The sequence below is a fragment of the Callionymus lyra genome, chromosome 17 (genome assembly GCF_982586985.1).
Source record: "Callionymus lyra chromosome 17, fCalLyr1.hap1.1, whole genome shotgun sequence".
NCBI lineage: Eukaryota > Metazoa > Chordata > Actinopteri > Syngnathiformes > Callionymidae > Callionymus > Callionymus lyra.
This window is the reverse complement of record NC_141834.1, coordinates 4,154,134-4,169,216: the sequence shown is the minus strand read 5'-3', so window position 1 is coordinate 4,169,216 and position 15,083 is coordinate 4,154,134. Positions and strand designations below refer to the sequence as shown.

Below are 15,083 nucleotides of genomic sequence, written 5' to 3'. Positions count from 1 at the left end.
ACGTTACAAACTCCCGGGTCATGTGACTTCAGTTCTCTTCTCACGGGAAGAAGATGATGAGAACATCGAGGGTCAGCTGAGTTGTGTAACACTGTGTATCATCACTGTTCTCATGCCAACACAACTGTAGTGGTTGTCAGTCACGGGACCGCTGCAGGCAATGATTTCACTGATCAGAGCTTGACGTACTGACGTGAAGCGGAGACTGACAAAGCGGCGTTGTAGTCCACAACCTGGTACCAGCTCGTGTGTGTGTGTGCGCCTGTGTGTGTGTGTTTGTCTTTTATACCTTCCTTCCTCCTCAGCTGCAGCTCACTCGGCTGCATTTTTTGTTGGTTCAAAATATGGAAATGAAAGTGCTGTTTTCGTTGCTCGTAGCAACACTGACTTCCTGTTAGATCTTCAGAGGTCGTGTTTGGACATTAGCGGCAGGTTCTGGAGCTGCGATGGTTCTGAGGAGCGAGCAGTGGAGAAGATAATGGAGATGTAAGTGCCTGACCTTGATTATTCAGAATTATAATCTTGATTGTGATCTCAGTGCGACTCGAGTCAGGTTGACGCGCGTGAATTATGACAGATACCTTAACTTCCTGAATGTAACAAGAGGGAAATGCCTTTAGCGGTCTCTTTAGAGAGACCAGGGGCCCTGTCCTAAAGAGAATCCTCTCAGAAAAAATCCTAGCAAGGATTCTTGGATAAGTGATTCCAGAACACGCTCAGAGAAGTCGGTGCAAGGAATGGACAGCAATTCCTATCTGAGTGAGGAGGTGTGGTTGACCCCTGCTTCTTGTTAAGAGATCATTCCAAAGAGTTTGTTGATCCTAAAAGCTACATAAAAATACTTTTGGTGATAATTATAAACTCTGAAATCGACTAAACCCTAGAATTGAATCAAAACCCTTGTTAATAATAAATTACATAAAAGAAAGTATCTAAGGTTTAAAGTTATGGAAAATAATCTAATTAGGATTATTTCCCTCAATATTCCGATTTTCAATGTCCTTGTTTTTATGCATTTCTTGTCTAATACAATAAATAAATCATGTTACAAAAAAATGTATTTCCTTGTGAGTGCTAAGATACAGATTGTTGAAATAGGGAGTGTTTAAAACAGGTTTTTATAAAAATAGAGTTGCAGCCGTACAAATAAGATGTATTCTGTGGAGACCTTGACAGATGGGATTGTCATGGTTACTGAAACAAGCCAACTTAAATAAAGTGTGAGAAGTGATTGACAGTCCATCAAAATGAGTCCACAGCAACTTGAGTGAGCACTTCTCTCTGCAGCGGTATCTGTGGTCGCAGCAGCACAATCCCTTGTTCATCTGAAATACTTTAGCGCGTGTGCACTTTTCTCCAGTGACGCTTCACGGCCTGATGTGTTTCTGACATTCTCTTATCATCTCATCCACCTGCTCACCGACCTACAACTGTGTCACCTGCCTCATCCAACTTTAACCCTTGCACTGACCTCCCTATGTCACTGATACTCTGTTAAGATTTAAAACTTTAAATTCAATTCAATCAGAGTTATCTCAGGACACAGTTCAAACTCACATTGGGAGTTGTAAACCAACCAAACTCTTCACTCTTCCACATTCATATTAAGAGAAAATCACGTGATTTGATATTTGATGCTGTTGAAAGATTAAATGAAGAGCGTGTGAACCTTGAAAGGGAAGTGAATGTGAGGAAATTGTCAGTTTCAACTCTCAGCAGCTGCAATGACGAGACCACAGGGTTGTTTTAGAATCTCAGGTGATTTCTAAGCGTGTTTCTTGGAGGACCTTTCATTTTGTTTAGCTTATCTTCTGTCGGACGCCTCAAGTGAGCGTTGGAGGACTGGCGCTGACTTGCTGTCGGACAGTCTTGACGAACAAGCCTGTGTGAGATCAGAGATGGTGGGATCTTGAGAGACGCTGCAGAAGAACCACAGACTAGAGTTTGACCCAAATGTTTATCCCACTTTCCTGTTGTCATGGTGATGGGTCAATTAAATTTTAAAAACCAGCAGCCTGGAGGCGATCACCCCCTAACTGAGGCTTCCACTTAGTCTTCCTCTGTCGTCCATCTCCTCTGAAGCTCTCTTGACTCCTCCACTGACACTGAGTTGACCCGATCACCTGACCTTCCCCCTATTTCCACTCAGGTCGTCATGTGACTCGAAACTAACAAAATGACCGGGTTAACTTCTTGCTGTTTGTCGGCTGGCCTTTGACCCCCAGCTGATCCGTCCACTTCCCTCCCGCTCTCACTTTCTCTCTGACCGACCCGCCCTGCAGGAAGGAACTTCTATGTTTTCATCACTCTTCTGCTGAGTGGGCAATCCTGAGTGTACACACACACACACGCACACGCACGCACACACTAGCTGAACTTCTGTGTCACATGGGAATCTAGTTTTGTCTGACTTTTTTTAGTCTTGTGTTGATGTCCCTGCCATCAGTCCAGAACTGTTATGCAAGTCTGTTCTGGACCTGGTTCTGACCTGGTTCTTTTCTGGTCTGCTATGAAGTGGCAGCACCAGAATGAGACAAATGTTCTGTTACATAAGAAAGCTTTTAGATTCACATGAATGCTATAAAATACACACGCATGCTTTCTTTCTGGCACAAAAAATCGCGCACACACACACAAACGCACGCTCGCCTACTGACATACACGCACACACATGCTCATCTGCTGACACAAACTGACACGCGCACACACACATGCTCGTTTACTGACACACGCACGCACGCACACACACATGCTCACTATCTGACTCACAAACCCAAGAGTCACTAACTCATCTTGTCCGTGTGTCCACAGTGGAGGTCAGACCAGCGGCATGACCGAGGAGAAATGTCCTCAGCTGGTGGACTACTTTGTAGTAGCGGGTCTGAACCCTGCAGGACCCTGGAAGTCCCTGGACGAAGATGCCAAGACCTCCTCGCCCACCTCTTCCCCCTCCACGACGGCCCGGGCGTTGGAGCCGATCACGGACCTGGCCGTGATTGCCCGGGGACTCGGGGAGGAGGTCCCGGAGGGCTTCACCTGCATCGAGAAGACGCTGGGCGGACACTTGGCCGAGCTGAGCGCCGGACTCCTCAACAACCCTCATCTGTACCTTTGTTACCGCAGAGGACATGACAAACCTCCGATACTGGACCTCGGGTGAGAATCCACTCTCTCCCCCGTATGTCTGACTAAGTTTGTTGTCAAATTATAAAATCCCACTGATGATGTAACAGCCCGGATTTTCTGTTGCTGTTTCAAAGATGGTTAATGACTGGATTACATGATAATCCAGGAAACCTCCCACTCAAATATGATCAATGCAGCAGATTATTCACAGAGATAAAACCAAAACTTGATCTAGATCTATCACTTAAGAATAAGTCACAAAAAGTAAGTAAAGTAAAGGTTATTTGTAAAGCGCCTTTTTAGACCAGGGTCACATACACATTTAAAAACTCTAAAAGGCCAAGATGCATAAAACAAACACAGTAGTCCTAGAAAATCAGGGGAAAAGCCTGCACAAATAAAAAGGGCTTAAGATGTTTCTTGAAGGATTCAATAGATCCATCAAGTGCAGAGGGAGAGGAAGATCGTTCCAAAGCTTAGGAGCAACAGCCTGGAGCTGGGGTGTAAGGCTGGATCAGATCACTGATGTAAGGAGGAGCCTGACCATGAATAGATCTGAAAGTAAGAACCAGAATTTTAAAGTTGATCCTGAAAGAAACTGGCAGCCAGTGAAGAGTTTTAAGGATCGGGGTAATGTGAGTTCTTCTACTAGAGCTGGTCAGAATTCTAGCTGAAGAGTTTTGTATTAACTGCAGGTGAGACAGCTCCTCCTTGTTAAGACATGAAAATAAACTGTTAAAATGGTCCAGGCGAGAAGACACAAACGCATGGTTTACAAGTTTAGAGATTTTTCTCAGTTGAAGGAGTTTCTGGTCAGTTTTGTGCAGTGTTGAACGAGAGACATGTCTTAATAGAATAGAATAGAATAGAAAATCTTTATTCATCCCCAGAGGAGAAACACACTTTTACAACAGCACAGTTGAAAAAAATAAAGTGCAAGGAAAAAGAAATAATAAAAGAGATAATACAAAATAAAATAAAAACGATCTTAAAAATATACAAATTGTTTACAAAATTAGAAATTTAACACTATTAACAAAATAAAATAGAATAAAATAAAATAAAATAAAAATAAAAACAAAAAATAAAATAAAACACACAAGAAGAAAAACACACTACGGATTAGCCTCAGGATATTTAAAGTAGAGAGTTAAATATCCTGACACCAGTTGGGATGAAGGACCTTCTATAACGCTCCGTCCTACACTGGGGGTGCCTGAGCCTGCCACTGAAGGAGCTGGCCAGCTCCTCCACGGTCAGGTGCAGTGGGTGGAGAGTGTTGTCCCTGATGGAGGATAGTCTGGAGAGTGTCCTCCTCTCTCCCACCTCCTCCACCGAGTCCAGCGAGCGGCCAAGGACAGAGCCGGCCCTCGTGACCAGCCTGTTCAGTCTCTTCCTGTCCGGGCCCGTGCTGCCTGCTCCCCAGCAGACCACAGCGTAGTGGATAGCAGAGGCTACCACGGAGTCATAAAAGGTCCTTAATAGTGGTCTGCACACTCCGAAGGACCTCAGTCTCCCCAGGAGGTGGAGGCGACTTCGGCCCTTCTTATACACGGCGTTGATGTGTGTGGACCAGTTCAGTTTATTGTTGAGGTGAACACCCAGGTATTTGAAGCTGTCTACCAGCTCAATGTCCGAGCCCTGGATGCTCACTGGTTGATGTGGTGGGGACTTTTTCCTGAAGTCAATCACCATCTCCCTTGTCTTACCGGTGTTTAAGCAAAGATAGTTGCTCTCACACCAGTCAACAAAGTCCTTGATGACTGACCTGTACTCCAGCTCGCCCCCCCCAGACACGCAGCCCACAATGGCCAAGTCGTCAGAAAACTTCTGGAGGTGACAGCTGGAGTCATAGGTAAAGTCCGCCGTGTAGAGGGAAAAAAGGAAGGGTGACAGCACTGTTCCTTGAGGCACCCCGGTGCTGCAGATGGTCACCTCAGACCTGCAGTCCTGCAGCCTCACTTACTGCGGCCTGTTGGTGAGGTAGTCCATCGTCCATGCTGCCAGCTGTGTCCCAACTCCTGCGTCCTCCATCTTCTTCCTTAGCAGCGCCGGCTGGATGGTGTTGAAAGCACTTGAGAAGTCAAAAAACATGACTCTCACAGTGCTACCGGCGCCTTCCAGATGAGTCAGTGCCCAGTGTCATGTCAAATACAACTCCCTGGTTTCTCAGGCTCAGTTTGACAGACGGACCTAAGTCACCCAAGTACTAAGGAGCAATAACCAGTTTCAGTTTTGTCCACATGTAGCTGCAAAGTGTTTTCACTCAGCCACTGTTTGATTTCTAGCAAACAATTGACTAAGCTGTTCAACCTTTTGGTCTCAGTTGGATCAAATGAGCAGTAGAGCTGGATGTCATCAGCAAAAATGTGATAAGAAACAGCAGGAAATCTTTGAAAGTTTTTACCCAGGGGTATCAAGTACAGCAAAAATAATAAAGGACCCAAAACAGAACCTTGAGGGACTCCACACAACAGATCAGCTGATTCAGAACTTATTTGATTGGCAGATACACTGAAACTGCGCCCAGAAACGTGTGACAAGAACCACTGTAACACAGACCCAGACAGTCCCACTTCATCCCTCAGCCTTCTCAGCAGGATCTGGTGATCAACTGTGTCAAAGGCTGAGGACAGATCCAAGAGAACCAGAACAGTGTATTGACCCGAATCAGCCGACATCATGATGTCACTGGACACTTTCAATAAAGCTGTCTCCGTAGAGTGATGTTTGTGGATCCAAATTGAAACTTCTCATGGATGTCGCTCTGATCAGACACCACCTTCTCTAAGATCTTGGACAAGAAAGGGAGCTTAGAAATGGGCCTGAAATTACTGAGGTCAGTCGGGTCTAAGCCTGGCTTTTTGAGTAAAGGCTCTACAATGGCATGTTAAATGCATTGGGGAAAAAACCCCTGTGGAAACGGAGAGGTTTAACATTTTGGTAACCCAGGAGCCAATTACATCAAAATTACATTTAAATCTGTTGCTCCAGTGACTCTGAGTCCTGATCTAGAATTAAACATTACTCTACTATCCCTGCAGGGTTCTCTACGAGGGCAAGGACAAGCTCAAGCAGGGTTGGTACGTCATTGACACCACGCCATACAGCCGCTCAGCCAACCTGAATTCTGGCGGTGCCCCGACCGCTCACCGCGTCTTCCTAACCTACCGACGGGCCCTCGACTCGCAGGGACTTCACACGCTGGGCGTCACCGACATCACTCTGCTGCTGCCAAGCAAGGGCGAGGTGGCCCCGCACACCTTCTGCCGCGTGGACAAGAACCTCAATACGGGCATGGTAGGTCCGTCCTTGCTCATGGTTCTGTTCGGATCTGACAAAGTCTGTTGCTCCTCCAGTGGGGTCCTGCCCTGTACGTCTGCTACAAACGAGCGGTGGCTAAAGCTAACGCCCTGGTGTACGAGGCAGGTGAGTCCCACAAGGTCCTGCCACATCATATCAGAGGTCAGCACGTTTGTTGTCTACAGGTCTCATCAGTCGGTACCCTGAAGAGGACCTGGAGTCCTTCCCTCTGCCGGAGTCGGTGCCGGTGTTTTGTCTACCGATGGGCACGGCTGTGGAGAGCTGGCCTCTCCACACTAAGTACCAGTTGCCCGTCTTCTCCACCTTCGTCCTCACAGCTGCGTCCGGGGACAAGGTGAGGGTCAGACTGCATTTTTGTGGCCTTGAACCTAATTCTGTGAGACTCCTGCAGGTCTATGGCGCCGCCATCCAGTTCTACGAGTCGTATCCAAAAGAGAAGCTGTCGGAGCGTCAGAGCGTGCGGCTTGGTCTACTCAGCGTGGTCGACCGACGACCCATCACCAACCGCAGCCTGCAAGTGAAGAAGAGCATCTGCGTCCTGTCACACTGGCCCTTCTTCAACGTCTTCCAGAAATTCCTCACCTTCGTCTACAGATACTCCATTTCTGGACCTCACGTGCTGCCACTGGAGAAGTCAGTGTTCTGTCAATCAGCCGCAGAATAAATACCTTCACTCTTTTCTGCTGCAGCAGGTCCTATAAATTAAAGTACTGACATTAACCAGCGTTCTCTCTCTTCAGACACATCTCCAGCTTCATGCACAACGTCCCGTTCCCCTCTCCACAGAGACCTCGGATCCTGGTCCAGGTACGTGACTATGCTGCACTTGAAGGTCTTCATGGGTTTGATGCAATGGACACGCTTTTATTTAGAATCCATGTGTTGGCTAAGATGAAGTTTCTGCTGAGTTCTGACCTCGGTCTCCCCATCATCGTGCCTGCAGGACTGAGGTCTGACCATGAGTAAGTTGAGGTTCTTCCTCATTCTGACCACCAATCAGAATCTAAATTGATGAATTTAGTGAAAAGAGAAACACCTTAAGATGCTTTAATAAAGTGATTCCGCGACCTCGTTTCCTTGTTCCTCTGGGGTTCGATTCCTGGGCTTGTGGGCTGATGTTTGTGGCAGGTTTTCCCAGGGTGTGGCCAATCCAGAATAGAAGATGGTATGACCAGTCTGGCCACTGGTCGATTTGACCTAACCTGACTGCGTCCATCTTGTTTCTGCCAGGCCAAATACTGAGAGGTTGTAGTGGTCTATTTTCTTGACAATGGTTGTTGCCTTGCCAGCCTGGTACATGGTTATGCTAATACATGTTCAAGCAGGGATGGATGCCCTTGAGTCAGAAGGTTTAACAGCCCGAAAGGGGGCTGGTAAGCATCATTGTCCCCATTGCTGGGGCACATTCTTCCGCCAGGGGTGTGATTAGGTTTATTTATATATTAGAGTTTCTATAGCGGCGTTTTAATACAGGGTGGGATAGTTAACCATACACCCAACCCCCCAAACTAGAGGGCCAGTTGCTTCAGCATGGTTGAGCCGACATGTCAACAGAGGCACACAAGCAACCCCACTACAGCAAGGTAGCAGCACAAGGGAGAAATTTCTTCAAGAGCATAAAAATAAATACAATCGCCTGTAATCCGTGAGGTAACTTCTCTGCTTCAAACCTAGCCTCACCCACAGCCCCCTCTCTTTTCTCCCTCAGAGTCAGTCACAGTAGTTCACACCGAGTCTGGTTCTGCTCAAGGTTTCTGCCTGTTAAAAGGAAGTTTTTCTCACTTTAGTGTTCAGATGGTAAATGTGTTCTTGTGTTGCAGCTCTCCCCGTACGACAACCTGCTGCTCTGTCAACCCATCTCCTCTCCACTGCCTATCAGGCGAGTAATACCTTAACCTCTCCTCGGACGGTTATGTGACACAAGTGTTGTTTTGGGTTATAGTGGCGCCAGCTTCCTAAAGCTCCTCCAGAACCTCGGCCCGGAAAATGCCTGCACGCTGCTGCTGGCTGTCCTCACTGAGAACAAGCTGCTGCTGCACTCGCTACGCCCCGACGTGCTAACCTCTGTCAGCGAGGCTCTGGTCTCTGTGAGTCACTCATCCCCGCCATCTGCCAAACCCCGGCACTGTCTCTCATATTTTCCTCTCCTCAGATGAGCTTCCCGCTGGTCTGGCTCTGCCCATACATCCCGCTGTGCCCGCTGCAGATGGCCGACGTGCTCTTGGCGCCCATGCCCTTCATCGTTGGCGTACACTCCAGTTATTTCGACCTGTACGACCCCCCAACCGATGTGATGTGTGTGGACCTTGACACCAACACCATCTTCCAGTGAGCAGCCCAAATTCTGTGTGATTCAAAGTGACAAGAACTAACTTGATTTCTCCCTGCAGGTCTGAAGATAAGAAACCTCTGTCATGGCGGTCGCTGCCCAGGAAGCACGGCAAGACCTTGTTCAACACTCTGACCCACCTTCACAAGACTCTGGAGAAGAGTTAGTCTTTTCAAACCTCTCAGGTTGATGTTATAAAAATGTGTTGTATCTAGTCAGAATCTTTCTCCTGCAGTTTGTACTCCAGGCCAGGAGGAGGCGACACTGGAGTTTCTGCTGACGGACTATGACCAGATCTACAGGCGGCAGAAGCAGCTGGAGCTGGAGATCCAGGAAGCCTTTCTGCGCTTCATGAGCTGCCTGCTGCGGGGATACCGAACCTTCCTGCTGCCCATCACACAGGCGCCATCAGACACTACCACAGACTGCAGTTCCCTGTTCAACCTGCAGGGTGAGTTCTGAGTGACTGTTGGAATTGGGTCACTTGTTTCTGCGGACTGTGACCTTGAGCGCTCGCTGGAAAGGTTAGCAACCGCCTGCAAAGTGGTAGGGATGAGAATCGGCACCACTAAATCTGAGTCCATGGTTCTCACCTGGTAGGGAGCCTTCTCCAGGTTGGGGATGAGATCCTGCCCCAAGTGGAGGAGTTTAAGTATATTTGGGTCTTGTTCACATGAAAGGAAAGATTGGAGAGTGAGATTGACAGGTGGATTGGGGCGGCGTCCGCAACTATGCAGACGCTGCATGATCACTGGTGGTAAAGAGAGCTAAGCCAAAAGGCAAAGCTCTCTATATACCGGTCGATCTATTTCATAACCCTCACCTATGGTCAAGAACGGTGGGTAGTGACCGAAAGAACAAGATTGTTTGTACAAGCGGCCGAAATGAAAGTCTAGGCCTCCCTGCTAAAGCTGCTGCCCCCAAACATGGATAAGCGGAATAAGAAGATGTGAAACTTTCACTCTTGTCATTTTTTTCCTTCAAAAGTCAGTGTCCAGGTGTAGCTGGTGACGGGGGCGTAAAGGGTTAACTTTACCATTTTATCTCCTCAGGTTATCTTGTTTTGTTAGTGAAGTCACTTCACATTATAGGATGCTGGTCTTTAAGTTTTGTCTCTATAATTGAAGTACTTTTAAACAAGAGTAATGAGAATGAGTGTGACTTTGTTGTGACTCTCTTGTCTCACTCAGGCTTCCTCAAGTCACGGGACCGAGCGCAGCAGAAGTTTTATAACCAGATGACGAGGACTCAAATGTTCACCCAGTTCATCGAGGAGTGCTCCTTCGTCAGCGACCGGCACGCCTGCCTGGAGTTCTTCGACGAGTGTGTGCAGAAGGTCGGCCCCCCTTGTTGCGAGTCTGCTTTGACCTGTCACGACCCCTCATCGTTGTCTGCTCTCAGGTGGACGTGGAGAAGCCGGAGGAGGTCCGGCTCGTCGACCTGGATGAGACCCACAGCGGCGAACACACGGTCTTCATCATGCCGCCCGAGGAGCCGCAAGAGGCTGACGGCTCTGAGTGCGCCGCCCTGTACAGGTAGGTACTTCCTGGTTCTGTCACTGCTGAAGGATGACTGACAGGAATTTTTTCTAGTTACGAGACGTTCCCGGCTCTGAGGATGGAGCTCTTCGATCGGCCTCAGGACCAGCTGAGGGTTCCGGTGAAGGGCAGCGCCCCCAGTAGCCCCGCCCCCCGACGCACCAAACAGGTCGGTGACAGAAGTGCTGAAGTTCTTGACCAAGATTGCTTCAGTGTTATCCCTCTGTCGCCCCCTGCAGGAGATCAAGTTGGCGCAGAAGCGTGCCCAGAAATACTCTGCGGTACCGGACATGTGGTCCAAATGTCTGCTGGGACACTGCTACGGCCTGTGGTTCATCTACCTGCCCACCTTCGTCCGTGCAGAGACCGCCAAAGTGCGGGCGCTGCACACGGCCTATGATGTCCTCAAACACATGGAGAACCGCAAAGTGGTCCTGCCAGACGAGGTTAGTTTGTAAGAACAATGAAGTTACTGACTTTATCTAACGAGTGGTGTGTGTGTTCCAGGTGTGTTACAGGATCCTCATGCAGCTGTGTGGTCAGTACGGTCAGCCAGTCCTCGCCGTCCGTGTCCTCCTGGAGATGAAGAAGGCTGGAATCACGCCCAACACCATCACCTACGGCTACTACAACAAGGTGGGACACACCTGGACTCGGGTTCTCGAGCGCCATCTTCATCTTCTGTCTTTCCTCAGGCCGTCCTGGAGAGCAAATGGCCGTCCAGCAATCAGGGCGGGCGTCTGCGCTGGGCGAAGCTGCGTAACGTGGTGCTTGCTGTGGCTCAGTTCAGAGAGCCAATCAAACAACGGCAGAAGAATGGCTCACTGGGGTCACACGAAGGTCAGGGGGACACTTGTTGTCGTCTGTTCAGGTTTATCGGATATGCAGAGAGAGAGGTTCTAGGAGGAAGGTGAGGAGGGGAGAGCTGCAGCAGGAAGAGAGACAGAGTTGAGGATTCCAGATTTGAGACGAGGACAGATGTGCAGGTGAGGTGGATCTGTAAGCTACTGACCACTGCAGACCAACAGAATTTTCAGTTTTGTCAGGAGAAGAAGGGGAAGCTGTAATGTGATAGTCAGTCATGATGCTAGTGATGCTAACGGATAGAAGGCTACTTCATGGTGCGTCCTCTTCTGAACACAGCAGTTTAAACGGGGCTAGCTGGAGAGTAAGCCCCCTAGTGGTCTTCAGTGTAACGACTATATAAGTAGAATGAACATAAAACACTTTTGAATTTCATTTGACTATGGATACATTTTTATCAATTCAACTGAATAGAGTTTTAACTTTTTTTTTCTTTTAGAGCCGGTGATTGACCACAGGCTCCCCCCTCAGACCAACCTGATCCGTCAGGCCAGCTGGAGCGGTTTGAGTGACAGCTCCAGTCACGAGTCTCTGACAGGGCCACTGGTGAAGAGCAGCAGTCTCAACAGCATGAAGACATCAGCCGACAGTACGAAGATTGTCCGAAGATTTTCTGAGTCCATGTTTGACTGTTTGTCTCGTCCTCAAGTAAAACTCTCTAAGAAGATCATCCTGAAGAACGCCCAGACCAACGGCTGCAGCGACGCCACCTCTCGTAAACCTCCTCTGGGCTGCAGGGATGCCTCCACGACACCTACGGCTCCCCCCGCTGGTTCTTTGGTGCGGCGCAGTGATGTCTGCCTTTCCACTTTTTACAAAGAATGTGCAGAGTCGGCAGATCCTGCGCCAGCACAGAGGGACGGCAGGTGCGGTGCATGTGAGGCAGCTTGACTCATGTCCGGATTCTGATCCGACTTTGTCGTTGCAGATCCACTGGGCCTCGCGACCCGGCGGCAAGAAGCAAAGTCGTAGATGAGAACTCCAACCACGTGTCGTCCCCCGGCCGGGGTGGTCTGGCGGGGAGGCTGCAGCAGCTGCTCACCCCGACGCGTCACAGAGCTTCAGTCCGGCGAGCTGCCAGCGTGGACGACCGCAGGCCGGGCGGCGGCGGGATCGGACGCCGCGTGTCGGAGCAGCGTCAGTCCAGGAAGTCTCAGGTGGCCGAGACGCTGCTGAAGGCCAAAGACCGACTGGTCAACGCCACATCAGAGGTCTGTCTGTCTGTCTGTGGTCTGCTGCAGTGTCTCACTCGCTCTCCTGCAGAGTTCTCTGTCAGTGGGGAGTGACCTTGACCTGACTGAGACTCCGACGCCAGCGTATCCTTTGCGGATATCCTGGGACGCCAATCAAGCCCCTGCAGCACTTGAGGTTACAGACATCTTGGCAGATTAATCCCCCCCTCATCTGTGTTCAGTGTTGTGACTCCGCCCCCCCTTTACCTGTCTTCTCAGGTCCTGATGTCCAGCTGCTCTCGCTGTCGCAGCTGTCAGGCTCTGGTGTACGACGAGGAGATCATGGCCGGCTGGACCTCCGACGACTCCAACCTGAACTCCTCGTGTCCGTTTTGTTCGTCCACCTTCGTGCCCTTCCTCAACGCCGAGATCTGTGACCCCGGACCCCTCGGCAGGTACACGACCCTCACGCCAACTGTCTCAATGTGCAGCTCTTTGTGTACATGTGTGCATGTCTCTGTGTGTCTTCAGTTGTGAGCGCAGCAATTTAAATATGGAGGATGAGCTGGAGAAAACAGTGAGGCCCCCTAGTGGTCTGGAGTGTAACGGACTGAGTGAGGACGCAGGCTCTGAGACCAGCAGCTACTCTGAGCCCGGCAAGACCTCCACGGTAAGTCTACCTCATGCCCCCCTTCCTGAGGTGTTCACTGACTGCCCCCGTCCCCTCCCCTCTCCTCAGTGTTCGGTGGGCGGAGCTCCTCAGGTGGCGGTGGCGTACCTGAGTCCTCTGGTGCTGAGGAAGGAGCTGGAGAGTCTGCTGGAGAACGAGGGCGAGTCCGTGCTGGCCCGCCCGCAGCTGCTGGACAGCCACTCCATCATCTTCTGGAACCTGGTCTGGTTCTTTCAGCGGCTCGGTCTGCCCAGTCACCTGCTGCAGCTGGTCAGGGCGTCCTCACTGGTCAGCCACTTCACCCAGGTGAGACACAGGAAGTGATGACAACCTGCGGCTGACACTGACATGCATGTGTCTCAGTCGGAAAACTCGGGCGTGAGGGTTCGACTCCTGTGGGACACGCTGAGCCCAGACACGGACCTGTGGCCCCCCCTATACATCCTCTGGAGGCTTCACAGTAGGAGACTCTCTCTGCCCACCTGTCCGCGTTCGTCTCTTACCACCTCTCTCCACCAGGTGGCGCGCCCATGCGTAGTTACGGCTGGCGGCGACACAACCACCCCTTCAACCTGGCTTTCCTGGAGGAGGTGCTGCGCTGGGTCGGCATGAACGAGGTCCACAAAGCTGTGACGCTGTTCCTCAACACCCTGGACAAACAGCCGGGGGCGCCACAGATGCAGAGGTGAGGGGGGGGGGGGGAGTCAGAGAGCGTATTGAAAAAGACTTGATCCAGAGGATAACGAGACTTGTGTGTCTGTGTGCAGAAGTCTGTACAGAGAGATTCTCTTCCTCACGCTGGCCGCCATGGGCAAGGACCACGTCGGTGAGAACACCTGCAAACACACACATTTTCATGGTTGTCGTCATTAAAAAGTTGTGTAGCCACTAACATTGCACCATCACTGAACTCTTCTGCAGCTGCCTTCGACAAGAAGTACAAAGCTGCGTACTCCCGTCTCAGCAGCACTCTGAGTCAAGAAGATCTGCGCAAAAGGCGAGTGCAGCCGCCCAGTTCGAAGGCCGTTGACTGCCGGCGCAGCTTCCACCCGCCGCTCGAGTGCTGAGCTCCGCCCCTTTGGTCGCCGCGCTGAAGCACTCCGCCCTGACCTCCGTCCAGCAATGTTGTCGTCGTCAAGTGAAACTGCAGATCTATGCACCCCGACTTCAGGCTCATTTTTACTAACACTCTCCCGTGTGCACGTTGTAGTGTGAAATGATGACGTGGTGAGTCCAGGACTCGCCCATCTGGAAGTTTAAAAATCAGGTTTGTCTGTTTACTTGTCATTTTCTCTTATTTTAAAGCTCTTTTTATTTAAAAATTCTCAAGCTAATTTCAATACCACAGCTGTATTATTTTCTACTCTTGCTGAAGTGGCCTGGCCAGAATATCTCTGCAGTCGTAACCTCAGTGTTTATTCTTTGACTTTTATTCTGAAGTCTTCACTCGGCATCGTTCATAATAATTAAACAGGAAATGACATGTAAAACAGACGACAAACACGCACCTAGAGGCAACCAACACAATCGACTATTGGCTATTTTTTTAGTGTTGATCTCTGGCAGGGGATCATCTGGGGCTGAAGACATTCTTCAACTTCATGGCTAAATTCGGCATAACTAAACCACATTTGTAATTCCCACTGTTTGCTCCAGAACTATAGTTAAGTATCGGAAGAACATCCCGATGACGTTATAAAAACTTGACAGACTCTACATCGTCTTCAGTCCTGGTCAGACTTTACTAGTCAAATTTAAAATAATCTTGTTTACTGATTCAAACCAGCGACTAATGCACTGATACTTTTTGATCTGCGATCGTTTACGTTTAAGATTATTACAAACTGTGGAGAGACTTTTATTTTGACGAGGCTCCTCTTGACATCCACATCAAGCGCTGACGCCGGAGGAGTGGTCACGTGTTGTTTTTATGGGAATATTTATCTCCAGATTATTGTGTTTGCTGTTGTAATTTATAAATGTGAGTGAAGTTGTAAATGTTTTTATAAGAAAACAGAAATAAAAGTCATGAAAGGAAACTTCAAGCTTGTTGATTTTTT

The 15,083-nt window shown here is 49.4% G+C and overlaps 1 protein-coding gene across 1 annotated transcript; it reads left to right on the top strand.

The window, feature by feature from the left end:
• The first annotated feature begins 376 nt into the window (after positions 1 to 376).
• On the top strand, positions 377 to 15,062 carry dennd4b (DENN/MADD domain containing 4B). Its single transcript, XM_087812271.1, has 29 exons — positions 377 to 486; positions 2,812 to 3,156; positions 6,171 to 6,426; positions 6,486 to 6,555; positions 6,615 to 6,784; positions 6,842 to 7,083; positions 7,191 to 7,257; positions 8,271 to 8,329; positions 8,393 to 8,537; positions 8,603 to 8,778; positions 8,841 to 8,941; positions 9,015 to 9,230; positions 9,970 to 10,115; positions 10,181 to 10,314; positions 10,372 to 10,486; positions 10,557 to 10,763; positions 10,825 to 10,953; positions 11,013 to 11,157; positions 11,621 to 11,770; positions 11,831 to 12,047; positions 12,110 to 12,392; positions 12,445 to 12,549; positions 12,633 to 12,808; positions 12,885 to 13,023; positions 13,093 to 13,329; positions 13,387 to 13,483; positions 13,543 to 13,708; positions 13,791 to 13,849; positions 13,945 to 15,062. Exons 1-29 carry the CDS (start codon positions 479 to 481, stop codon positions 14,088 to 14,090), a joined length of 4,506 nt encoding a protein of 1,501 aa, XP_087668397.1. The 5' UTR covers positions 377 to 478; the 3' UTR covers positions 14,091 to 15,062.
• The last annotated feature ends 21 nt before the right edge of the window (positions 15,063 to 15,083 follow it).